Genomic DNA, 26,178 nt, shown 5'->3' on the forward strand with positions numbered 1-26,178 from the left:
AGGCCGTAGGGTTCACATACTACATCTTATGCTGTGTTTGGTTCGAGAATTTTGAGAATTGGACTACTGTAGCACTTTTGTTTTTATTTGGCAATTAGTGTTCAATCATGGACTAATTAGGCTCAAAACGTCCGTCTCGCAATTTCCAACCAAACTGTGCAATTAGTTTTTTTTTGTCTACATTTAATGCTCTATGCACATATCGTAAGATTCGATGTGATGGCTACCGTAGCACTTTTTGAGAAACGTTTTGGGAACTAAACAAGTAGTTAGTTTATCATATTTCTGACATGTCCAAGCTAGCTAGCTTAGCTAGCCAGTCATGCTGAAGCAGAATAGTGTGTGTCAGCTTTCGGGCTGGGTGTCATTTGAGGGAGGCTTCAAGTAGGGACGTTGTCAAGTGCAGCCCCCAACCCCAACCCCAACCCCAACCCCAGTTGAGTTGACCTACTCACAATTCCCCACTTCCATTCCATCCCATCACGTACTCCGGCCCTTGATTGTTATCTCTATCGGCCCAGCTCCCAGCTCGATTTCTTCCTCCTCTGTCCTCTCAAATAGAGCTCCGGCCCCTAGATTTCCATATCGCATGCGTACAAACACGAACCGCAAGCTAATCAGCCTGAGATCGATCGAGAAAGTAGCTAGCTACCATGATCGGGGGAGGGGGGAACCCGTATTACCTACAGAACCACCACCAGCAGCAGCAGCTGTTCTACCATGGCCACGCCCTCGATGCCACCATGGATGGCGGCGGCGGCGGCTTCATGGCGGAGCCGCCGCCGGCGGGGTCCGGTTCCGCCGCCGACGCGCAGTGCCACGCGCTGCTCTACTACCTGTCCGTGCTCAGGGACAAGGTGCAGCAGCTGCAGCCGCTCGTCGGCCTCGCTGTCGCGCACGACGGGCCCGGGCCCGGCGCCGCCGCGCCAGGCGCCGGCGCCGCCGCGCCAGGCGCCGGCGCCGTCATCCAGGAGATCATCGCCGCCGCCTCCTCCATGATGTACGCCTTCCAGCACCTGTGCGGCGGCCACGGCGGCGCGGCTCCTGCGCCCGCTGCTGCTGCCGCTAATAACGCCGCGCAAGCGCAGCAGCAGGGCGGGAGTAGCAGCGTCGGCGTCGCTGCCTGCCACGGCAACAACAAGGACCGCGACGACCACCAGCACCAGCAGGCGGCTGTCATCGACCACCATGTCATGCAGCAGCAGTGGCAGCACCAGCACGGCGGCTGCTACGGCGGGCGTATCGATGACAGAAAGACGACGACAGCCGTAGCTGCGGCGGCGTCCATGCCATCGTCATCACATCCTAACTTTAGGCCGACGACGACGGCCGTGATGATGGCCGAGGAGGAGGAGGTCGTTGGCGTCAGCGTCGCCAGCACGATCATAGAGCTGGAGGCGGCGGAGCTGCTGGCCAAGTACACGCACTACTGCCAGGTGTGCGGCAAGGGGTTCAAGCGCGACGCCAACCTGCGCATGCACATGCGCGGGCACGGCGACGAGTACAAGAGCAGCGCGGCGCTGGCGAACCCGGCCAAGGCGGCGGCGGCCGGGGCAGACGCCGCCACCACCAGCAGGTCGTTCTACTCGTGCCCGCAGGAGGGCTGCCGCTGGAACCGGAAGCACGCCAAGTTCCAGCCGCTCAAGTCGGTGATCTGCGCCAAGAACCACTACAAGCGCAGCCACTGCCCCAAGATGTACGTCTGCAACCGCTGCAATCGCAAGCACTTCTCCGTGCTGTCCGACCTCCGCACCCACGAGAAGCACTGCGGCGACCACCGCTGGCTCTGCTCCTGCGGCACCTCCTTCTCCCGCAAGGACAAGCTCGTCGGCCACCTCGCGCTCTTCACCGGACACCAGCCCGCCGTGCCGCTCGACAGGCAGGCCAACGGCAGCAGGAGGTCGTCGTCGATGTCGACGTCCACGCAGCTCGGTACGCAATAATGCATTTGGGATCGATCAGACTTGATGAGAATGAAGGTGCAATGCACTGCCTATATATCAGGTAAGATAGATAGTCGGCCTGGTCGCTGGTTGGTTTCTGGGCTCATAAGTCCAACTGGTGCTGATTTATTGTGAGAGGAAAACACTTTTAGCTGGCTGATAAGCCCTGAAACCAACAAGTGAACATGCTTTGTATCCGTGTTTGCAAAACACTCAAATTAACACATGAGTTTGGTTGTTGTTTTCATTATCTTGAAAAAGGAAAAGGGCAAAACTGCAATCAAACTCATGCTGTTGCTGTTCGTGTGTAGCTAGATCAATCGGCATATATATATAGAGCTGTAATTATGAATTCGTGTGATGGGTGTGTTTTAGTTCCAATTTTAGTTTTGATTAAATGGTGCTAATTAATTCTCCAATAAGATGGCATCAAAGCAAATGTGACTGACTAGCCTGTTTAACTTTGCAAAATTTGGCCTACAACACAACTGAATATTAATTCCTACTAAAGTTTTTTTTTTGTTTTTTTATATCTCCGTGCATGAAAACTCAAAGCATGAATGAGTTTGATTGTTATCCTAAAAAAGAGAGAAGGCATCGATCTCATGCTGTGGTTGAATTGAACTGTAGATTGACATACTACTTCGCTATAATTCTGAAGTGTGTGGTTAGATGTGTTTTGGTTGATATACTACTACTACTACTGGGTCTGTTTGGATCCACAAACTAAACTTTAGCAGGATTTAGCCGCTAGGTATCTAAACAACCCAACTAAAAGAATAGCTAAAGTTTAGCTGAGTTTAGTTGCTTCAACCTAGCTAAACTTAGTTAAAGTTTATAGCTGAGTCTATTAGCTAGAGGATCCAAACACCACAACTAAAGTTTATTAGTTGGGAGAACTTTTAGCTAGATAAAGTTTAGCTTTGAATTTTTAGCTAGCTGAAGTTTAGCATTGAAATTTTAGCTAGCTAAACTTTAGTTGGGTGGATCCAAATAGACCTCGGACCTCAAAAAGGTGTGAAATGTTACTGCCTTTGTTTACTATAACCAATTTTGCAAACTTTATGGCCCAAGATTGAACATCTTCATGTGTTCAGTAGGAACGGGCTGAGGTCGGTCGATCTTTTGTTAATTTTAAGTTCTGATGTGGGAAGAGGGAAATGAGATTCATTTTAGTTTGTCAAGAAATTTGTTGTCCTTCACCGGAGAGGCACGTCAAGTTTGGACGAGCATAACCTGGTTGAGGGTGATTATAGGCAAACGCTGGGGTCTCGCACCTTGTTGCACATGATTAGTGCACAAAAAGGTGTTTTGTTCTTCACTTTATCCTGCCAATAGAGTACATTTCCTTTGGAAACATCAGAATGATGGCCCTTATCACTGATCAGCCAAGATTCCAGTGCCCACTACCTAGTAGCAAGGCAAGGAAAGTCGAACATATATGCATGCCTACTATACATGTCCCTAGCAGTAAAATCTAATTCTACTAGTAGTAATATTCATTCAATTCATCATTTTGGAGACAACTCTAGTTTTGACACAAATCAGCTTATCGTGCATGTTAAACCTGCAGAAGTTTTATCGATTTTACTTTAGAAATATATATGAGAAACATTTGTGAATACATGTAAGATTTATGCAGTGTCTTCGCATCCAAGTTTTCTATAATCATTAATCAAGATTATTATCGAATTGTATTCTTCACATGACTGTGAGAAACAGTGTCAGTTTTTTTCTAACTTATTGGGAATATCAGGTTAAAAAGAAAGTCCCTACAGTTCGCTTATATTCAAAAGAAAAGTGTCCATTTTTCATTTGAATTGAGTAATTGGCCATATATTGGCGGCTTAGTAAGAACATGTGCATGAAATTACATGCAAAATGACATAGGGCCAAAATGGCACCTTTTACCCATGTACTGTGGTGGTGAGTGGTGACTGCTAGAGAAAATCTAGAATGCATGAGTTCATCCTCTCGCTAATTAACCTATCTTAATCCCAGCATCGCCACTACTGTATATGCTATCACTACCGGAGACCGGCTCTTTGCCGAGTGTCAATTGGTTTGCCGAGTGTTGTTTTTCGGGCACTCAGTAAAGACGCCTTTGCCGAGTGTTTTTTTTGACACTCGGCAAAGAAGCTCTTTGCCGAGTGTTTTTTTTTTGACACTCGACAAAGAAAATTTCAAAGCAAATTTTGAAGCAGTAAATTAATTCAAATGAAAAAGTTTTCAACTACAAAGTTATATAACTCATCAAGATGTACAATGTTTGTTTTGGTCTTTTCTTCATATGACAAAGTGAAAGTAAATTTGTTCACAAATCTAACATATCTCTCTTGTAGTTTATGAAACTACAACAGAGATATATAAGATTTATGAATAATGTTAGAACGAACATATCGGATGAACAGATGACTAAACAACCAAAATAAACTTTGTATATCTCAAAAAGTTATGAAACTTTATAATTGGCAACTTTTTAATTTGAAATCATCTTGTCATGCAAAACTGTGTTTGAATTTTAAAAATTTAAAATTCAAACTTTTCAAACGACCTCGGATGGAAAAACAACCAAAATAAACTCTGTAGATCTCGAAAAATTATGAAACATTGTAGTTGGCAACTTTTTGATTTGAAACCATCTTGTCATGCAAAACTGTGTTTGAATTTCAAAAATTTAAAATTCGAACTTTTCAAACGACCTCGGATGGAAAAACAACCAAAATAAACTCTGTAGATCTCGAAACCAAAATAAACTCTGTAGATCTCGAAAAGTTATGAAACATTGTAGTTGGCAACTTTTTGATTTGAAATCATCTTGTCATGCAAAACTGCGTTTGAATTTCAAAATTTTGAAATTCAAATTTTGTAAACGACATCGGATGGAAAAACTTCCTAAACTAAAAGTGTAGATCTCGAAAAGTTATGAAACTTTGTAGTTTACAACTTTTTTATTTGAATTCGTTTAGGGCCCAAACAAGAAATTTACACTCGGTTTAGTATAATATATTGGGAACTAAAACGGAATCTAAACTCAAGTGACAGTGTGGTGTAGTGGTAGAGGAGGTTCGCGCGCATGGGGAGGTCGCGGGTTAATAATCCCGTCGGCCACGTTGTTGTGAAATTTACGCGAAATATGCTGGAGATGGGAGATGGGCGGGTGCTGGTCGGTGGGGGCCTCTACCGATTAAAAAAAATTCCATTTTTTTTTATTTTTTCGGGTTTTTTTTTCGGTTCCAACTTTGCCGAGTGTCAGGCACTCGGCAAAGACTTTGCCGAGTGTCCGATAAAAAGCACTCGGCAAAGAATTCTTTGCCGACGGATTTTTTTACCGGAGGCTTTTTGCCGAGTGCTGCACTCGGTAAAGGCTTTGCCGAGGGCAAAGTAGCCTTTGTCGAGTGCATTAGGCATTCGGCAAAGCGCCTGAATCCGGTAGTGTATTCGGACACGGTTGTATTTGAATGATTTGTTCCAAAATGTTGGAGTCCAAATATGCATATATGTTTTTTCGATCACTCACGAGCGGGATTATTAACTAAAACTCTTTATTTTGCCATGTTAGTCGCAGCCTATATATAGGCTATAGCTAGAGTATGAACCTCAAAAAATCATTATCACTGTAATGGATTGATTTCTTTTTTTTGCTTAGCCAAATTTATTTATGATTCTTGATAATCTTCTTAGATGGAAAACTGTATAGTCCAAAACGAGTATGAATATAAAACCTAGAGTTTTAGGGGATCGACAGTACATTAGCTTAGCAGTAGTCTATCGACCCGTGCTGCTTTACGGGCCATTAATTCAAGAGAGAGAACTACATATCTTCACTATCTCTTATTTGTTCATATTTTAACAATATTCAATATATGTTTTTTTTATTTTTATCCACCGGCAATAAACTGATACCAGATGCTGTATACGTTTTCATTTTTGCATTGCACCTGCATGTGTGTTAGATATATCTATATTTGAAACTCTATCTCACGTGTTCATATTTACTCATAGAACTTCAATTTCTTTCCGTTATCTTATTGTGATAGACTTTTATTAGTTATGATTCTTTTGTCTACTTTTCCATCCATATTCATATTTTTTCCATTTGCATGTGTGCCGGCTGATACTCTCTCATGTGTTTTTATTCAAGCATAAGCATTAGGGGGTATTTGGATCCGGTGACTAAAATTTAGGAGGTGTCATGTGAGGATGTCGCATAGGGTGTTCGGATACTAATAAAAAAATAAATTACAGAATCCATCAATACTCCATGAGACGAATTTATTAAGCCTAATTAATCTGTCATTAGCACATATTTATTGTAGCACTACATTGTCAAATCATAGACTAATTAGGCTTAAAAGATTCGTCTCATAAATTAGTCGTAAGCTGTGCAATTAGTTTCGTAATTAGTGTATATTTAATACTTCATGCAAAACAAGAGTGAGGCTCTCCTATTTGGCTATTTCTTCTTTTTTGTGAAACTTGACATTTCTTTTACATATTAAAATATCGGGCAGATATGCTATGTTATCTTTTTCATTATCAGGTTGATGAACTCTACTCACTTAACCTGGATGCTCTCAATGATCTTCAGTATGTTATCCTACATCTAGCATTAATGAATGCCATTATTTTTCTGAGTTAATAGAACCTAATTTGTGTTGGCATTTGCCAGGCCAATATATGGGCTAATAGTGCTATACAAATGGCGACCTCCAGAAAAGGATGAGCGTCCTGTCATCAAGGATGCAATCCCAAACCTTTTCTTTGCCAACCAGGTCAGAAGCATTCGAGTTGGCAAGCAACTCCTCCCACCTTTATTCATCTGCATATCTGAAAATCAAGGATGTTCTTGACTTGCAGATAATTAACAACGCTTGTGCAGCCCAAGCTATCCTGTCGGTTCTGTTGAACTCTCCTGGCGTCACTCTTAGTGACGAACTTAAAAAGCTGAAGGAATTTGCAAAGGATTTGCCACCTGAGCTCAAAGGACTGGCTATAGTCAATTGTGCAAGCATTCGCATGCTAAACAACTCGTTTGCTAGGTCAGAGGTCTCTGAGGAGCAGAAACCACCTAGCAAGGATGGTGATGTATACCATTTCATAACCTATGTTCCAGTGGATGGTGTCCTGTACGAGCTTGATGGGCTAAAGGAAGGACCGATAAGCCTGGGAAAAATGCCCAGGTGGTGTTGGTGATGCAGGGTGGCTTAGGCTAGCGCAGCCTGTGATTAAAGAGCACATTGACATGTTCTCTCAGAATGAGATAAGATTCAGTGTGATGGCAATCTTAAAGAACCGGAAGGAGATGTACACAGTGGAGCTCAAAGACCTCCAGAGGAAGAGGGAGAGCCTCCTTCAACAGATGGGTGACCCTTCTGCGATCAGGCACGTGCCATCTGTTGAGCAGTCGCTAGCGGAGTTAGGCGTCTCCCGTTCGAAAGAGATACGGCTGGAGGTATACAGATCTTTGCATATCTATGACCGTATCTATTACGCCCGGCACTGATGGACTCGACTATTATGGAAGAATTGAAGAAATCTACGAACTATCATTCTATGGTTCCAAACCTCTTACTCCTGTCATATTCAAATGCCACTGGTTTCATCCTGGAGTAACGAGACAGACCCCTAAGCTTGGCTAGTTGAGATTCGACAGAATTCCGTCTATCCAGGAAAAGATGTCTACATTGTGGCTCAACAGGCCGTCCAGGTTTATTATATGTCATACACGTGCAAAGACGCCGAGCATCTTAAGGGTTGGTCTATTGTGCACAAGGTATCGCCACATGGTAAACTACCTGTCCCAAACGATAAAGATTACAACTTTAACCCAAACACATATGATGGAGAGTTCTATCAAGAAGAGGGGCTACAAGGGAGGTTTGACATAGACTTAACCGAAGAGATAGGAATTGAAGTAGACAATGAAAGGGATGATGACGAGGACGCTGGAGACGAGGTGCGAAATCTGAAGGACATACAAATGCTTGAGCGATTACGTTTAGGAAATGACAATGAAGACAACATTCCTCCTTCGGATAGTGTTGATGAGTTGGACAATGTTGATAGTGATGACGAGACCTATGATCCAGCTAATCTCAATCATGAAGATTATTTCTAATACATGTAATACTATGTTTTTTGTAATTATGTTTTGTTTATTTTTGCATATATTTCTAATACATGTATTACTATGTTTTTTTAATTATGTTTTGTTCATTTTTGCACATATTTCTAATCATGTCTTGTTTTTCTTTTTTATTGCAGGTGATTGAACAAAGATGGCGGACGACCGTCATATGTTCGTGAACTCGATTTACCAAAGACCACACCGGCTGCAGGAGGAGGCGGCGGAGGGATCGAACAAGAGGGGGAGGAGGAGGACCGCCAGCCACAGGAGGAGGCTGTCTCCTCCCACGCCGCGTGAGAAGGAGCTGGAGGAGGACTTGAGCACTTATTATTATTATATATGTGATATATATTGTGATGGATGTGATATGTGCGGATGGATATGTGGATGAATAAGATATATATGTGATGGATGAGATATATATGTGATGAATGAGATATATATGTGATGGATGAGATATATATGTGATATATGTTTGTATGAATTTATTTGTCATGATGGAATATAAAAAAAAATAAAAATTGCCGTTTTGGGTCACTTTGCTGAGTGTTGCACTCGGCAAAGGACCCCGTTGCCGAGTGCCATGGTCACAGCACTCGGCAAAGCTGGAAAAATTGGCGCTCGAAAAACCATTTTTCAGCTTTGCCAAGTGCCATGACTATGGTACTCAGGCAAAGATTTTTTTTAAAAAAAATTCAAACTTTGCCGAGTGCCGGCCAGAGGGCACTCGACAAAGAATTTTTTTTAAAAAAAATTCAAACTTTGCCGAGCGCCGGCCAGGGGGCACTCGGCAAAGAATTTTTTTTAAAATAAAACATCTTTGCCAAGGGCCAGATAGAGGGCACTCGACAAAGATTTTTTTTAAAAAAAATAAAAAAAATCTTTACCGAGTGCCTGCAGGGTTGGCACTCGGCAAAACGACCGTCAACGGGGCTGGCGCCGTGACGGTCGCTTTTCTTTGCCGAGTGCCCGACAAAAGACACTCGGCAAAGAGGGCTTTGCCGATCAATTTTTTGCCGTGTGTTCTTTGCCGAGTGCCCCCAGCCGTGCCCCGTGGACCGCCCGCCCCGACGCCGCCAGTGCCCGACCCCGTTCCCGACTCCAACAACCCCGACCCCTGACCCCGACGCCGCCCGCCCCTACCCCCGGCGCCTGTCAGGTATGCCGTCTCTCTTGTTGTTGTCGTGGTAGTGATAGTTGTAGTAGTATTAGTTGTAGTAGTATTAGTTGTAGTAGTAGTGATAGTGGTAGTAGTAGTATTAGAAGTAGTGGTAGTAGTAGTAGAACAAGTGGTAGTAGTAGTAGAACTAGTGGTAGTAGTAGTAGAAGTAGTGATAGTAGTAGTAGTAGAACTAGTGGTAGCAGTAGTAGCAATAGTGGTAGTAGTAGTAGAACTAGTGGTAGTAGTAGTAACAATAGTAGAAGTAGTGGTACTACTTGGATATATTCTTCTGCATGGATTGATATCCAAACTACATGGCTTCTCTTGAGACATATGTGCTTGTCAGCCATCGTGCTGTTGTTGTAGGTTTTGGAAACCTCACCGTGCAGGGGAGGTTTTGCCGATTTTTTTTAAAATAACAGTATTTTGTTCTATTTTTGTAGTGAAGAGCCCGTTGGAGCCGAGTCGGAGTTCCCATCGCCGTGCCGATCTGCCTGCACCGCATTGCCTCGCCACTGCACCGACCCGCCATGGCCCCACTAGCCTGACTCCACCGCCACCCTAGGTATAACCCCTCTTTCCGTATCATGGTCGTAGATCGCGTAACCTAGTTAGGCGTCTCCCGTTCAAAAAAGATACGGTTGGAGGTATGTAGATCTTTGCATATCTATGACCGTATCTATTACGCCCGACACTGATGGACTCGACTATTATGGAAGAATTGAAGAAATCTACAAACTATCATTCTATGGTTCCAAACCTCTTACTCCTATCATATTCAAATGCCACTGGTTTCATCCAGGAGTAACGAGACAGACCCTTAAGCTTGGGCTAGTCAAGATTTGATAGGATTCCGTCTATCCAGGAAAAGATGTCTACATTATGGCTCAACAGGCCGTCTAGGTTTATTATACATCATACGCGTGCAAAGACGCTGAGCATCTTAAGGGTTGGTCTATTGTGCATAAGGTATCGCCACATGGTAAACTACCTGTCCCAAACGATGAAGATTACAACTTCAACCCAAACACATATGATGGAGAGTTCTATCAAGAAGAGGGGCTACAAGGGAGGTTTGACGTAGACTTAACCGAAGAGATAGGAATTGAAATAGACAATGAAAGGGATGATGACGAGGACACTGGAGACGAGGTGCGAAATCTGAAGGACATACAAATGCTTGAGCATTTACGTTTAGGCAATGACAATGAAGACAACATTCCTCCTTCGGATAGTGTTGATGAGTTGGACAATGTTGATAGTGATGATGAGGCCTATGATCCAGCTAGCTAATCTCAATCATGAAGATTATTTTTAATACATGTAATACTATGGATTTTGTAATTATGTTTTGTTCATTTTTTGCATATATTTCTAATACATGTATTACTATGTTTTTTGTAATTATGTTTTGTTCATTTTTGCACCTATTTCTAATTACGTCTTATTGTTCTTTTTTATCGCAGGTGATTGAACAAAGATGACGGGCGACCGTCATAGGTCCGTGAACTCGAGTTACCAAAGACCACGCCGGCTGTAGGAGGAGGCGGAGGGGGCGGCGGAGGGATCAGACAGGAGGAGGAGGAGGAGGACCGCCAGCCATAGGAGGGGACCGTCTCCTCCCACGCTGCGTGAGGAGGAGCTGGAGGAGGACTTGAGCACTTATTATTATATACGTGATATATATTGTTATGGATGTGATATGTGTGGATGGATATGTGGATGGATAAGATATATATGTGATGGATGAGATATATATGTGATGAATGAGATATATATGTGATATATGTTTGTATGAATTTATTTGTCATGATGGAATGTAAAAAATAAATAAAAATTGCCGTTTTGGGTCACTTTGCCGAGTGTTGCTCTCGACAAAGGACCCCGTTGCCGAGTGCCATGGTCACAACACTCGGCAAAGCTAGAAAAATGGGCACTCGGAAAACCATTTTTCCAGCTTTGCCGAGTGCCATGACTATGGTACTCGGCAAAGATTATTTTTTAAAAAAAATTCAAACTTTGCCGAGTGCCGGCCAGAGGGCGCTCGGTAAAGATTTTTTTTTAAAAAAATTCAAACTTTGCCGAGCGCCGACAAGGGGGCACTCGGCAAAGCATTTTTTTTAAAAAATAAAACATCTTTGCCAAGAGCCTGTTAACACTGGATTTTGGTCGATTCTGGAAGATGACAGGTAGACCCACGTGCGGGAAGAAGGGTGTTCGGCAAACAACGCAAGCGGTCGGCTAAATGCTTGTGCGGTCGGTTATTCTGGAAGGCGGTAACTCCATTCGGGAAAACAGAAGATGGCAGGCAAGACCGATCGGAAAGATGAGAGTTGTATTAATAAAGGAATCTGTAAGTTTAGGGTAAAGAATCGTAAGTTTTCAAGTTTGTTTAGAAGTTCCTTTGTAAATCGTAGTCCTTTAGGACTCACATTTTGTCTAGGGTATAAATATTGACCCTCGACCATTGTAATAAGGGTACACAACCAAATCAATACAACCGGCCCCGTGCCAACTTTCGAGTCCTCTTGTCGTGTCGTCGAGTTCTTCGAGAGGAATCATCGATCCGTCGACCTCCGTAAGTTCCGACAACCTTGTTATCATGTTTAGTATCATGCGGTGGATTTAGACATGGTGCAAGTAGTCTTGTTTGTTTTCAATGGTCGTGCGGCGGATCTTTGCTTGACAATCAAGAAGTCTTTGCTTATGCTTCGTTTATGAGTAGATACCGTGCGGCAGGCGTTTACTCATATGCTTAGTGAAAGCGAGATAGTTATCGGCTCTATATTAGATGTGGCAAATCTAAATAGATTCATTAAGTTATCCAGTGTTGCATGTTTTAAACCTCTTATATATTTGTAACACACTTCTGCCCAATCTAGATTGATATTGTTCGGCCTTCTTTCTCTTGTGGTTTTATTCGTGCTTCAACGATCATTGTTTATTTTTATATTGCCCTTGCAAAATAGATAACATACTCATAGTGGCTGAATTGTCTTAATCTAGATTGTCACATGTTGCGGGTTCATGCATGTTAATCACGTTTAAGCTTTAACGAAACTAGGTGTCGTGCGGTAGATGCAGGTTTTAGTTTAGTTTAATCGCCTTTATTTGCACGTTCCTTCTTCATGGATCCCAATTCGGCTGGATTGCCGAGCTTGGTTATGCATTAACTCATAATTAATTTCACTTGTTCAAACATGTCTTCCCATGCACATGCATTCGGCAATTAGGTCTTTACGTGCATTTACCCTACGATTAGCTGAATGGTTTATGAACTTGTTGGCAGACAGCTCTCTATAGCCGTATGTCGTTGTAAGTGGCTTCAGGGCCGTATATGTGGAACTGTCCGGTATTACCCGACATGTTCCGGTTTGGCATTTAATTGTTTTATCCCTTGTTAGTTTTTTCAGGTCAAACTGACTGGCACGCTTCCGGATCACGAAACACCCGGGAACCCGATTGAAGCCACGCTTTTCGGCTTGCTGTGTGTGAGGCACAGTACGTCACATTTTGTGTCAACACACTTTTTGGCACGCCCGGTGGGACCATCTGTTAGTTCAAGATGGCATCTGAGATCAACAATGATCATGTTCTGGATGTAAGCATGGAAGAATTGCCAGATAATTACAAGGATTTAGTGCTTCAAGCATGTGAGCAATACCAACGGAAGTGTTTGATGTCTTTTTCCAAAAACAAGAGCAATAAAGTGTTTCAAAAGCAGTCAATGCCAAGGGTTCTTCTTTCGCATCAAACTAATTACACTAAAGAGGAAGATGCTTAGAAGATGGCAGCCCTGGTCTATAAAGCCATGGGAGAAACCATGACAAACCATCACACAGCTTTTCTGAATACCTTTCGGGCGATCATGATCAGTACTTTTGGTCCAATGGTTGATAAATACTTTGAAGAAAATGTTGGACCACTCAGTGGGCCGACGCTTTTCAATGTTCCAAAGCATCAAGAGAAGCCTGTTGGGAAAGAAGTAGCGTCACCTTCAAATATAGGTGGATTGACTCATACTGAAAAGCAATCACATCCCACCTATGGCCAGATGACATTTGGTACCACAGGGGAAGTGCCACCTTCAGCTTATAGAGTTTCTCCAATATCAAACAAATTGCAAAAGAATATGTATGGTGATGGGTATCAAGAATTTACTGATTACAGTGCTATTAATGCTGTGCCAAATCCAGGGTATAGAAGTGTTTCAGGATTGCCTTCTGGAGTGCAAGTACAAGGAAATCAGGATCCAGGCATTGATGTTTTGATGCACAGGATGGCTGATATGATGCAAAATCAGTTCGGCTTGAAGCCAAAGAATCAATCCTATTCATACAAGTCTCCTTATCCAGAATGGTACAACAGAGTGGCATTACCTCCAAGGGTGAAGCCTCCAACAGATTTAACTAAGTTTTCTGGTCAAGATGATACTAGTACCATAGAGCACGTCAGTCGATACTTAATGCAGCCTGGAGAAGCTGCTTCAGATGAAGCTTGGAGGATTCGATATTTTCCTTTGTCTCTTACAGGACCAGCTTTCACATGGTTCACGTCTCTACCAGCTCATTCCATTGGTACGTGGGCAGAACTAGAGCAGAAGTTTCATTCATATTTCTATACGGGTACTAATGAGAAGAAGTTGGTTGATCTCATGAGTCTGAGGATGAGAACAAATGAGACACCATTGGAGTATCTTCGCAGATTTAGGGAGACCAAGAATATGTGTTATTCTCTAAATTTACCAGATGATCAACTACCTGGAATAGCTATAGCAGGAATGTTGCCGAATATCAGGGAGAAGTTGTTCGGTTTAGAGTTTGATGATCTTGGTCAACTTGCACAGCGTTTAGCAGCTATGAGTAATCAAGCCTAAGGATTTAGGAGAGATAATCGCTTTCAGAAGAACAGTGCCACTAATGAGGTGTATCAAGGCTTTCTGGATGAAGCGACTGAGTATATTGATGAAGATGAGATAGCTGCAGCTGAGTTAAATTGGGCAAAGGAACCCACTCAAGTTAGTCAACACTGGTTGAAACAACAAAAGGGAACCTATGATTTTGATGTTACTAAGGCAGACAGACTTTTTGCATTGTTGATAAAGGAAGGACGCATCAAGCTACCAGAAGGACATCCTATGCTACGTCCTGAAGGAGTGAAGGACAAAAAGTATTGTGGTTTTCATAACACTAATTCTCATTCTATTAATGATTGCCGAGTGTTCAGAATACGAATCCAGAAAGCTATCCAAGAGGGACATTTGAGGTTTGATGGTAAGATGAAAATTGATGATCAACCTTTTCCACAAAATATGATTTCTTTCTCTGTGAATATGGTCTCTGCCAATGATCTCAAGGGTAAGGGCAAGGTGAAGGTGTTGACTTCTGATAGAGCAAAGGAGAGTGGTGCTATTGACCCGGATCGGCAAGTCACCAGTAGAGAGCTGCAGCAACGAGTTCGGTTTCAGAATAGCCGAACCGAGAAAGGTCAAACTTCCAAACCCAGAGTTACATCACGTATTTTGCTAAACAAGTGGCAGAGGGAACAAGAGAAGGAATACTGTAAGAAGCAATGGTTTATGCAAGAATGCCGGAGGTATGAGGAAGAAGTATACCGAAGGGAGCAAGAAGAATACATGACAGAACAGGAGCAGTCTCATTGGGGTTGTTCGTTCTTTAGGCATTGTTGGAATGAAGGTTTGAGGTTGCCTGCAAGAAATAATTGTCCGGAGTGTAGTGTTCAGTACTCCGAGTATAGGCAATCTCGAGTCAACCGCCGTCCCGTCTATGAAAGACTTGGAACGAAGGTTCCTGAAGATGATCGGCGCTTAAAGATAGGTGGCTTTGAGAATCAGCAAAGGAAAAGAGTTGCAGGTTCGGGTTGGATTCATAATAGAGTGCATGATGAGGAAGCTGACTTCTATAAATACGTATGGCAAAAAGGACAGTGGTGTCCTCCAGGCCTGAGGAAAAGTCAGAAAAGAAGAGTGCAACGGTTGAGGAATAGGGAGCTGGAATTGGAAGTTACCGAAACAAAGCAAATATGGCGTCCTAAAAAGAAGCCTGATGGATGTGGTCCTTCGGCTAATGCTTGCATGGCTTTCTTCCTCCCATCAGAGTTTATAGCTCCCAAAAGCCAAGATGTCCAAGAAGAGGTGTACTCTGATTTTGATGAAAGTGAATGTCAGGATTTGATGGCTTAGCTTGTATTAACACAGCAGGCTGTTTTTGATAAACCAATCAAGAATCGTCACTTGAGACCACTCTATTTAAAGGGATATGTCAATGGCAAGCCTTTAACTAAGATGTTTGTCGATGGAGGGGCTGCTATCAATATCATGCCTTATACTACCTTCAGGAAACTTGGGATGACTAATGAAGAATTGTTGAAAACTGACATGGTGCTCAGAGACTTTGCTGGCAATCCTTCCGATACCCGAGGTGCTATCCATGTCGAGTTGACCATTGGATCGAAAACTCTGATTACTACCTTTTTTGTCATTGATGGCAAGGGGGCATATAGTCTACTCTTGGGCAGAGATTGGATCCATGCTAATTGTTGCATTCCTTCAACCATGCATCAAATTCTCATTCAATGGATTGGAGATGATGTTGAAATTGTACATGCTGATGATTCGGTAAGTGTTGCTGCCACAGAGTCTACCTATTGGGAATATGAAGGCGTTGATTGTTTCTCCGGAAAAGTGTGGAAAGAAGGTCCTGTGAATGTTTTCAGCGAGGACCAACAGCCGATCCAAGCAGTCGGCTCTCATAGTAATTTTTAATGGGAAATCCTGTCGATGGCAACAAAGGAAAGTTGGGACGTGGTTTTATGTCGGCTGATAAATTGGAAGAAATTGATGTTGGTGATGATTCTAAGCCAAGGCCGATGTATATTAGTGCGAAGTTAGACCCAGAATATAAATCAAAGTTGATAAACCTGTTGAAAGAGTTTAAAGATTGTTTTGCTTGGGATTATACGGAAATGCCTGGATTGGATCGTTCCATTGTTGAGCATCGATTACCCATTAAACCTGGATTTCGTCCTTACAAACAACCTCCACGGAAGATATACAAAGAGGAGGTATTGGCCGATGTAAAGAAGGAAGTTGAAAGATTAATAGAAGCAAACTTCATTCGGCCATGCAAGTATGCAGAGTGGATTTCGAATATAGTACCGGTATACAAGAAAAATGGAAAAATGAGAGTTTGTATAGATTTCAGAAATCTTAATAAGGCAACTCCCATGGATGGTTACCCAATGCCAGTTGCCGATTTGCTGGTAGATGCAGCAGCAGGTTATGAGGTCATTAGTTTTATGGATGGTAATGCTGGCTATAACCAAATTTTTATGGCAATAGAAGATATTTCGAAAACAGCTTTCAGATGTCCTGGTCATATTGGTTTGTTCGAGTGGATAGTCATGACGTTTGGGTTAAAGAATGCCGGTGCAACTTATCAAAGAGCTATGAATTATATTTTTCACGAGCTGATCGGCAAGATTGTAGAAATCTACATCGATGATGTAGTAGTCAAGTCTAGAAATCATGAAAGACATTTAGCCGATTTAAGAAAGACTCTGGAGTGCACAAGAAAGCATGGCTTGAAGATGAATCCAAACAAATGTGCCTTTGGAGTTTCGGCTGGTGAGTTTTTGGGATTTTTAGTTCATAAAGGAGGAATTGAAGTTGGTAAGAAGAGCATGGAAGCAATAGACAAAGTTGTGCCGCCAACTAATCTCACAGAATTGCAATCATTGTTAGGCAAAATCAACTTTGTAAGAAGATTCATATCCAATCTATCAGAAAGAGTTTTACCCTTTTCCCCTTTATTGAAGCTCAAGAAAGATCAAAAATTTGTATGGGGTGACATACAACAAAAGGCTTTTGATGAGATCAAACAATATATGAAAGCACCACCTGTGCTGGTACCTCCGCAACTTGACAAGCCTTTTAAGTTGTATGTGGCGGCCGATAGCCTAACGATAGGATCGGCCCTTATGCAAGAGTTTGAAGGAAAAGAAAGAGTCATAGCTTATCTTAGCCGAAAGTTGTTAGACCCGGAAACAAGGTATTCGGCTGCAGAAAAACTTTGCTTATGTGTATATTACTCATGTACCAAATCTCGGCACTATTTGTTGAATTCCGAATGCGTGGTGGTTTCTAGTTTTGATGTAATCAAACATATGTTATCAATGCCGATTTTGAATGGAAGAATTGGCAAATGGATTTTAGCGTTGTCGGAATTTAATTTAAGATATGAATCGGCAAAGGCGGTAAAGGGTCAAATTATTGCCGATTTTATTACCCAACATCGGGATCTTTCTGTTGAAGTGGTAAGCATTGTGCCTTGGGCTTTGTTCTTCGATGGATCATCTTGTAACAAAGGTGGTGGTGCTGGTATTCTCTTGATTTCCCCACAAGGAAAAACTTTTGAATACGCGGTTCCTATTGAATTTCATGTTACTAATAATCAGGCAGAGTATGAAGCATTGATTAGAGGGCTTTGGCTTCTTATAGAAGTAAAGGCCGCTGCTGTCGAAATCTTTGGGGATTCTGAGTTGGTGATTAATCAATTGAATGGTCAGTATGAATGCAAGAACAATGTGTTAAGAGAATATTATGAGGAGTGTAGAGAACTTTTGAAAAATTTTCTGGTAGTAACCTTGCATCATATCCCTAGAGAGTGCAATGAAGAAGCAAATAAGTTAGCTCAAGCTGCTTCTGGATATCGAGAGAGTCGGGAAATTTTTGCTATAGAAGAAGGTGTTTTAAATACTGATCAAATAAATGGTGATTGGAGATATGAAGTTACCAATTATTTGAAAGATCCATCTCAAAAGGTTTCCCGAAAACTCAGGTACAAAGCTCTCAAATTTGTGTTTCTTGATGATCAGTTATATTACAAGTCCATCGATGGAGTATTGCTCAAATGCTTAAGTCAAGAAGAGGCCAAGAAAGTGATGTATGAGGTTCACGAAGGATTGTGTGGTGCACATCAGTCAGCTTATCGGATGAAGTGGATAATTAGGAGAACTGGTTATTTTTGGCCAACTATGTTGGAAGATTGTTTTGAATATTACAAAGGGTGTCACAATTGTCAGAAATTCGGCAATATTCAAAAAGTTCCAGCGTCTGCTATGAATCCTATAATCAAGCCTTGGCCGTTCAGAGGATGGGGTATAGATTTAATTGGTCAGATCAATCCTCCTTCTAGTAAGGGACACAAATTTGTACTCTTGGCCACGGATTATTTCACCAAGTGGGTGGAAGCTATCCCTTTGAAAAAGGTAACGTCAGAGAATATGATCAGTTTTGTTAAGGAGCATATAGTTCACAGATTTAGGATTCCTCAGACTATAACAACTGATCAAGGAACTCAGTTTACTTCTTCAGAATTCTGTGACTTTGCCAAAAGTATGGGGATTAAGTTGTATAATTCTTCTCCTTATTATGCACAAGCTAATGGTCAGGCAGAAGCATCAAATAAGATTATGATTAAAATTATCCAGAAGAAGATTGATGAAAAACCAAGGAAATGGCACTTGGTTCTTAATGAAGCATTGTGGGCTTACCGAATGGCTTGTCATGGGTCCACTCAAACGTCTCCCTATGAACTGGTTTATGGACATCATGCTGTGTTACCATGGGAACTGCGGTCAGGATCAAGGCGAGTTATTTTACAGAAAGAATTAGCAGAAGAAAACTATAAGAATCTGATGATGGATGAATTGGAAGATTTACATTTGATTCGTCTTAAGGCATTAGAAAATATTGAGAAAAATAAATTACGCGTCGCCAAGTATTATAACAAAAGGGTTAGGCTGAAGCAATTCGCAAAAGGAGATTTGGTTTGGAAAACTGTATTGCCGGTTGGAACAAAGGATAGAGCGTTCGGCAAATGGTCTCCAAATTAGGAAGGTCCTTTCCGAATAGTAGAGTGTGTACCTGGCAATGCATACATATTGAAGACTTTATTTGGGGAAGAGTTTACCAGAGCTATCAATGGAAGATTTCTTAAGAAATACTACCCCAGTGTTGAGGTTGGTTCGTGAATGTAGATCAGAAAAAACGACAAGGAAAAAATTGCCTTTAGGCTAAAGATCGAATACAAGATTGAGAATAGCCGATATTGTTCATATCGCCTTTAGCCTAAAAATCAGATACAAGACTGAGAATAGCCGATATCATTCATATCGCCTTTAGCACAAAATAGCCGATGCAGTTTGCATCGCCTCTAGCACAAAAATGTTTATCTGAAACTGGGTTGTTTTCAGCATTTTTTTCTGACAGTCGCAGGTGGAATTTTACCGAAAAGAATCAAAGAAGTAAATATTATTCCAAAGGACGAGATTATTTATAAAAGTTCATCCTAATACAAACTACTCCTCAAATAACTTGTTGAGGACGGATTGGGGGTTTGTGATTTCGGCAAGGGCAGCAGCATGATCGTCGTAGGCCTCCAGACGCTCATCGATGTCGTCGACTTCGTCCGGGCGTCCTCCAACGAAGCCAACTGGCTGGGAGGAGTAGTCCTCGTTGGTTTGGGAGGTCATTGCCGCTAGCCCGAGAGAAGCGCCGAGGTGCACACCTTGGATGACGGCCAGATCAATGCGGCCGTCCACAGCATCAAGGTGTGCCTCGGATGTCTCCCCCTGAGCATTCACCTTGTCGGCAATCTTGTTCGCCGCCGTCTTCAAGCGGTCATTCTTCGCGGAAAGAGCTGGGCATGAAAGAAGAAATGGGTCAGCAAGCAAAGGAAGTCAGGATGATAAAACTAAATGAAGATATCAAACCGGTGATGGCGTCGCAGAATTGTTTCCGCTGATCCTCCCATTCGGCTTGATCAATGCCGAACTTCTTGGAGACGTCGCCTAGCTCCTCCCGGGCTTCATCCCTCTCCTGGCGAAACTTGAGCGCCTCCTCGTGGGAGTATGGATGGTGTGCATCTGCTGGCTCTGCCGAACCCCAAGGGTTGGAATGGTAAGAGCTTGAGGAGCTGGAAGACCCGGAGGAGCCGGATGACGGAGTTCCCGGTTGAGCTGCCGACACCGGAGGAAGGAGATGGTATTGGCTGGAGCTGATGACTCTTATCCTGATGAATGAGGAAGGAGAAATCGGAATTAATAGATGAACGAGGAAATTGCAAAGGGGGCAAAGAACTGAATCATACCCACGACGCCGGCAGCGCGATGCTCTGCTTCCTTCAGCCTCTCCGTCGGCAGGACGCTTGCCACGGTTGCCACTGTTCGTCATTTGCTTTGATGGAGGTTAGGGTTTCCTTCTGGAATGAATCGAATGAAGGAAGTGGAAGAGACGGATGTGAGAACGCTGAGGCAAAGATAGTGATGAAGGCCAATGGAAAGGTCTATTTATAAGCCGAAGCGAAAGATCGTGGCGAATTCCACGGGGTTGTGGGACGAGAATCCCGAACGGCGGGGTAGGTTTGTTCCCTTTCGGCTGGGCCGTTACTGGACTGGGCCAGGCCTGAGTTAAGTCGAACATCGCTTGAATATCTCCATGATTTATTGGAGCCAACATTGTTCGGCTATACCCTCATAGTATTTGGATTGGATTCGTTCGGCTATCGGAAGAATGGAGACAATCGGCTACATTCTAATCGAGTAATTTAAGGGAAAATGGCCGATTGCTTTTTTCCGAACGAATGAAAATAAGTGAACATAAAGTTGTTTAATCAAGGAAAAAAGGGTATCACACTTAAAGTTTATTACAAGCCTAATGTCTACTGGTTCAGAAGATGATTGATTGCTTCTATGGCCTCGGTCCTGATTCGGCTAACATTATCTAGCACTTTTTGATCTTCATCTTCAGAACTCTGGATGCTGGATAACTTATTTTTGATCTGCTGGTCTTCTTTGATGGCCGAAGCTATCTTTAGTGAAGTTGCTTCTATGTTCTTCGGCAGATTGGCTATATGGGCCCTGTGAGACTGAATTTTGGCATTCAGTTCGGCTAGTTGAGCTTCTAGTCTGATTTTTTCATCCTCCATGGATTTCAGTTCAGGCTCCAAGGTTGCCAAGGAATTTCTCGTAGTCTGGATATGAGAGTGAAGATCTTTAATCTCCAGCTTTTTCAAAGATCTATCCTTCTACAAAACGGCCCTCGAAGATATGTTCTTGGTTGCCCTTCTCACCATAGCAAAGTGATCATCAAGATGGGCTGCAGATTCTAGGGGAGCCTTGAGAGCAGAAGGGATATCTTGATCAATGAGTTCAAGGAGGTCTTTTATCTGGTCTGCATCCTGAACCAGACTAATGGTATCTTTATTCAGCAGAATAATCACTTCTTTTAGCCGAGCCTGATTCTCCAGTGATAAAGTTTGATGAGAAGTGATCTCTTCACCTTTCTCAATAATGTAGTCCTCAATAGAGAAGGAGTAACTGGTGGTCGGTTTAGTGATGTTCTTCTAGACAAAGAGGAAGAAAGAAGGTGTTAGCCGATTGGGTAATTTTGCTAAAATATAGTATGAGACAAGGCATTACCTGTTGGGCTGATTGGTCATCAGGATGGGTTATACCCTAGCTTGCTGGAGGACTTGATTGAAGGTTCAGAAGAGACGGGTCTAGAGATTGATCAGGAGAAGTTTCCCTTGCCAGTTCATCTAAGATCTCATCTATTCTCAGTAAAGTAAATGATAATGAGCATAAGAGATAGATGTTGTTAAAGAGAAAGGAGAGGAGAATTGGTTGAACAATGTTACCTATAGTCTCATCAGGTTTATGAGCCTTTGAACCTTCAGCTTCATGGGTCCCTGAAATTTCGCTATCATGGATTTCTTCATCTTCAGTAGAAACTTCAGGGGTTGGTTCTGCAGGCGCTGAGGTATTACCCAGTATGGGAATTTCGACTTGTGGCTGCAATGGAAGAAATGAATGTAGAGGTAGTCAGGCTTACTACTAAATGAGATGGTTGACCTAATAAGAAAACAAAAGGTTCATGCCTTAAGGGATAATCTGGCTTTCTTGGTCCTTGGTTTCTTGGGTAAGAGAAAACTTTCAGGTGTTTTCCTTTTGCTTTTTCCTCTGGAAGATGCAGCAGCTGAAGTAGCAGGAGTTCTCATGAGTGCCTTTAGAGGTGCTGAATCCAAAGTTGCAGAAGTTTTCATGAATTCCTTTAAGTTTGGAGCATCAAACCCCAGAGCAGGTTTGGGACCAGCCGGATAGTACTGAATTGCTTTGGCAGGGGGAGTAAACTCAAGATCCTATGCATGACCAGATGTTAAAATAAGAAGTGGATTCAAGAATAAGAAATGATGGGCATAATGAAATTACCTCACTGTCAGAAGCAAAATCGGGTTGCAAGTTTTTGCATAAAGAATGAACTGATATATTGAAGATATGAGCGTGCCATTCTTGCCACCAAGAGACAAAGAGGGGATGAGCAGCATCTATTAGCCCAAATGGAGATGGTTCGTATATTGGTAATTCCCATCCTAATTCAAAGACCTTCTTGGCTTCCATTCCTTCTGTTATTACTTTCCTTGATTTTATGATTATTGAGAAGAGGAATTTTGGAGGCAGTTGGCCACATCCTAATTGTCTGGCCACCATGTTTGGATAATAGAATTCATAGGTGGATTGTACTAATCTCCCATGATGAAATTCGGCTGGCAAAGTGCAAGGTTTGATAAAGGAGTTGAAAATCTCTGTGGATTCTTGGCCTGAACAACCAATTTCATAGCTAAACTTGCAGGGCAAAGTCGGATCTTCATTTTCTCTGTAAGGAAACCAGAGCACATTGCCGAATCCTTTGAAAAATAGCTTGAAGAGATGACCAATGTCTATATCAATGCTTATAGATGCTGCTGCTTCCCCATAAGTCTGACAAGCCTTAACCTTTGCTGTGCTGCCTTCAGCATAGTTAACTGAGGGGAAACTTAGGTTGAAGAGGCTCACAGGGGTTATCTGATGCATATATAGTTGGAGCCACATTTGAATTAGCCACCAGGGACCATTCACACAAGAAATTTCTCCACCTTGGTGCATCTGAAGGGTGATCTGATGCATCATATGATAAGCAGACCCTAAAAGATATTTGCCTAATGGGATCTAGGTGCCTGCAGCTAAGTCTTCAGCCATTACCATGTGATTCAGGGTTGGTTCATTGGATTTTCCACAGAAGATGAATCTGCATAGCCACATATTCATGAAGGCTTTCAACTCTTTGTCAGAAATGGTGCCAGATGCATTCATATAGTTCTGGATATGTTTGACCCATCCACATCCAGAACTGACGGCTCTTTGATTACTCTTGCTCTTGTACTTATAAGGATATACTGGCAATGACACATTCAAACCAGTCATCATGAATACGTTGGCTAGAGTGATGGTCATAATACCATGACCAAAGATAAAGGCATTGGTAGCGTCAGACCAAAAATGAGAAGCTGCTATCAGAAGGGAATCATTCCTGGGTGTCTCTGCTAAAGATAACTCCAGACAATGACTGATGTCTTGACTTTCCCAGTGGCTATTGCTCTTCTCCAACATTCTCCTGTACCAGTTGCGCCATCCGGTGATTGGGGGAAATGGCCAATTCTTGAACGTGTTTGGCCATCGGTTTGGTGAGGTAATCCCAGACTTGAAAGGAATTCTTTGGGTTTCCTTCTCAATGATTTCAGAAGGGTCAAGATTTCCCATTGGGCCGAGGAAATAGGAGTCAGGGTTGGCAGCATAAGGGATCAAAATCTGGCTCTTGTACTCCTTTAGAAGATGATTGAAATCAGAGGGGAGTAAATCAAAAGAGGAGCGGAAAGATGAGATGAAAGTTGCCGAATATAAATAAAGTTTACCTCTGGAATTTCATCCTGGGTCGCCATTGAAGATTTGGAGGAGGTCCGAGGTTGCGCTGAAAGCTTGAATTTTTGGGCAGCGGCTGCGGTTTTGAACGGTGATGACCTAGGAGGATGAAAGAGCTTGTGGTCAATTTCAGAATAAAACAACTTTTATCCCAAAATTGAGGGGGCATATGTTAACACTGGATTTTGGTCGATTCTGGAAGATGACAGGTAGACCCACGTGCAGGAAGAAGGGTGTTCGGCAAACAACGCAGGCGGTCGGCTAAATGCTTGTGCGGTCGGTTATTCTGGAAGGCGGTAACTCCATTCGGGAAAACAGAAGATGGCAGGCAAGACCGATCGGAAAGATGAGAGTTGTATTAATAAAGGAATCTGTAAGTTTAGGGTAAAGAATCATAAGTTTCCAAGTTTGTTTAGAAGTTCCTTTGTAAATCGTAGTCCTTTAGGACTCACATTTTGTCTAGGGTATAAATATTGACCCTCGACCATTGTAATAAGGGTACACAACCAAATCAATACAACCGGCCCCGTGCCAACTTTCGAGTCCTCTTGTCGTGTCGTCGAGTTCTTCGAGAGGAATCATCGATCCGTCGACCTCCGTAAGTTCCGACAACCTTGTTATCATGTTTAGTATCATGCGGTGGATTTAGACATGGTGCAAGTAGTCTTGTTTGTTTTCAATGGTCGTGCGGCGGATCTTTGCTTGACAATCAAGAAGTCTTTGCTTATGCTTCGTTTATGAGTAGATACCGTGCGGCAGGCGTTTACTCATATGCTTAGTGAAAGCGAGATAGTTATCGGCTCTATATTAGATGTGGCAAATCTAAATAGATTCATTAAGTTATCCAGTGTTGCATGTTTTAAACCTCTTATATATTTGTAACACACTTCTGCCCAATCTAGATTGATATTGTTCGGCCTTCTTTCTCTTGTGGTTTTATTCGTGCTTCAACGATCATTGTTTATTTTTATATTGCCCTTGCAAAATAGATAACATACTCATAGTGGCTGAATTGTCTTAATCTAGATTGTCACATGTTGCGGGTTCATGCATGTTAATCACGTTTAAGCTTTAACGAAACTAGGTGTCGTGCGGCAGATGCAGGTTTTAGTTTAGTTTAATCGCCTTTATTTGCACGTTCCTTCTTCATGGATCCCAATTCGGCTGGATTGCCGAGCTTGGTTATGCATTAACTCATAATTAATTTCACTTGTTCAAACATGTCTTCCCATGCACATGCATTCGGCAATTAGGTCTTTACGTGCATTTACCCTATGATTAGCTGAATGGTTTATGAACTTGTTGGCAGACAGCTCTCTATAGCCGTATGTCGTTGTAAGTGGCTTCAGGGCCGTATATGTGGAACTGTCCGGTATTACCCGACATGTTTCGGTTTGGCATTTAATTGTTTTATCCCTTGTTAGTTTTTTCAGGTCAAACTGACTGGCACGCTTCCGGATCACGAAACACCCGGGAACCCGATTGAAGCCACACTTTTCGGCTTGCTGTGTGTGAGGTACAGTACGTCACATTTTGTGTCAACAGAGCCGGATAGAGGGCACTCAGCAAAGAATTTTTTTTTTAAAAAATCTTTGCCGAGTGCCTGTAGGATTGGCACTCGGCAAAACGACCGCCAACGGGGCCAGCGCCGTGACGGTCGCTTTTCTTTACCGAGTGCCCTCGGGGCACTCGGCAAAGCCTTTGCTGAGTGCCCGATAAAAGACACTCGGCAAAGAGGGCTTTGCCGATCAATTTTTTGTCGTGTGTTCTTTGCCGAGTGCCACACTCAGCAAAGGCTTTGCCGATGCCGAGTGCGGCACTCGGCAAAGAACCTGAATCTAGTAGTGAGGCATAACTATGTGCCATTCCTGTTCAATTTCCTCAAGATTCTTGAGGAGAAGCAGCAGTTGAAGCCCCTAATAGAGAAGGCAAAGGCAAAGTAGAAGTCTGATGGCCCCAGTGCTAGGTGAAAGCCTACTCTCTTTTAGTTGTGGTTCCTTGTAGAGATTGGCCCTGTGTCCCTTGTTTTCTTGGCCAGTGTTTCAACCTTATGCTTACCCCTACTTTTAGGTAGCGCACAGATGTCTGCCGTTGCATGTTCAGGTGAATGAATCTTGACAAGGTCA

At 42.7% G+C, this 26,178-nt stretch overlaps 1 protein-coding gene and 1 pseudogene across 1 annotated transcript; both read left to right on the plus strand.

The window, feature by feature from the left end:
• Nucleotides 1–653: 653 nt before the first annotated feature.
• LOC136500014 (protein SENSITIVE TO PROTON RHIZOTOXICITY 2-like) lies at nucleotides 654–1,943 on the plus strand. The gene has a single exon (XM_066495463.1). The coding sequence runs from the start codon at nucleotides 654–656 to the stop codon at nucleotides 1,941–1,943; it is 1,290 nt and encodes a 429-aa protein (XP_066351560.1).
• A 3,076-nt stretch (nucleotides 1,944–5,019) lies between these two features.
• LOC136500015 (ubiquitin carboxyl-terminal hydrolase 2-like) lies at nucleotides 5,020–26,178 on the plus strand (annotated as a pseudogene).

This window comes from Miscanthus floridulus, chromosome 13 (assembly GCF_019320115.1).
Source record: "Miscanthus floridulus cultivar M001 chromosome 13, ASM1932011v1, whole genome shotgun sequence".
Taxonomy (NCBI): domain Eukaryota; kingdom Viridiplantae; phylum Streptophyta; class Magnoliopsida; order Poales; family Poaceae; genus Miscanthus; species Miscanthus floridulus.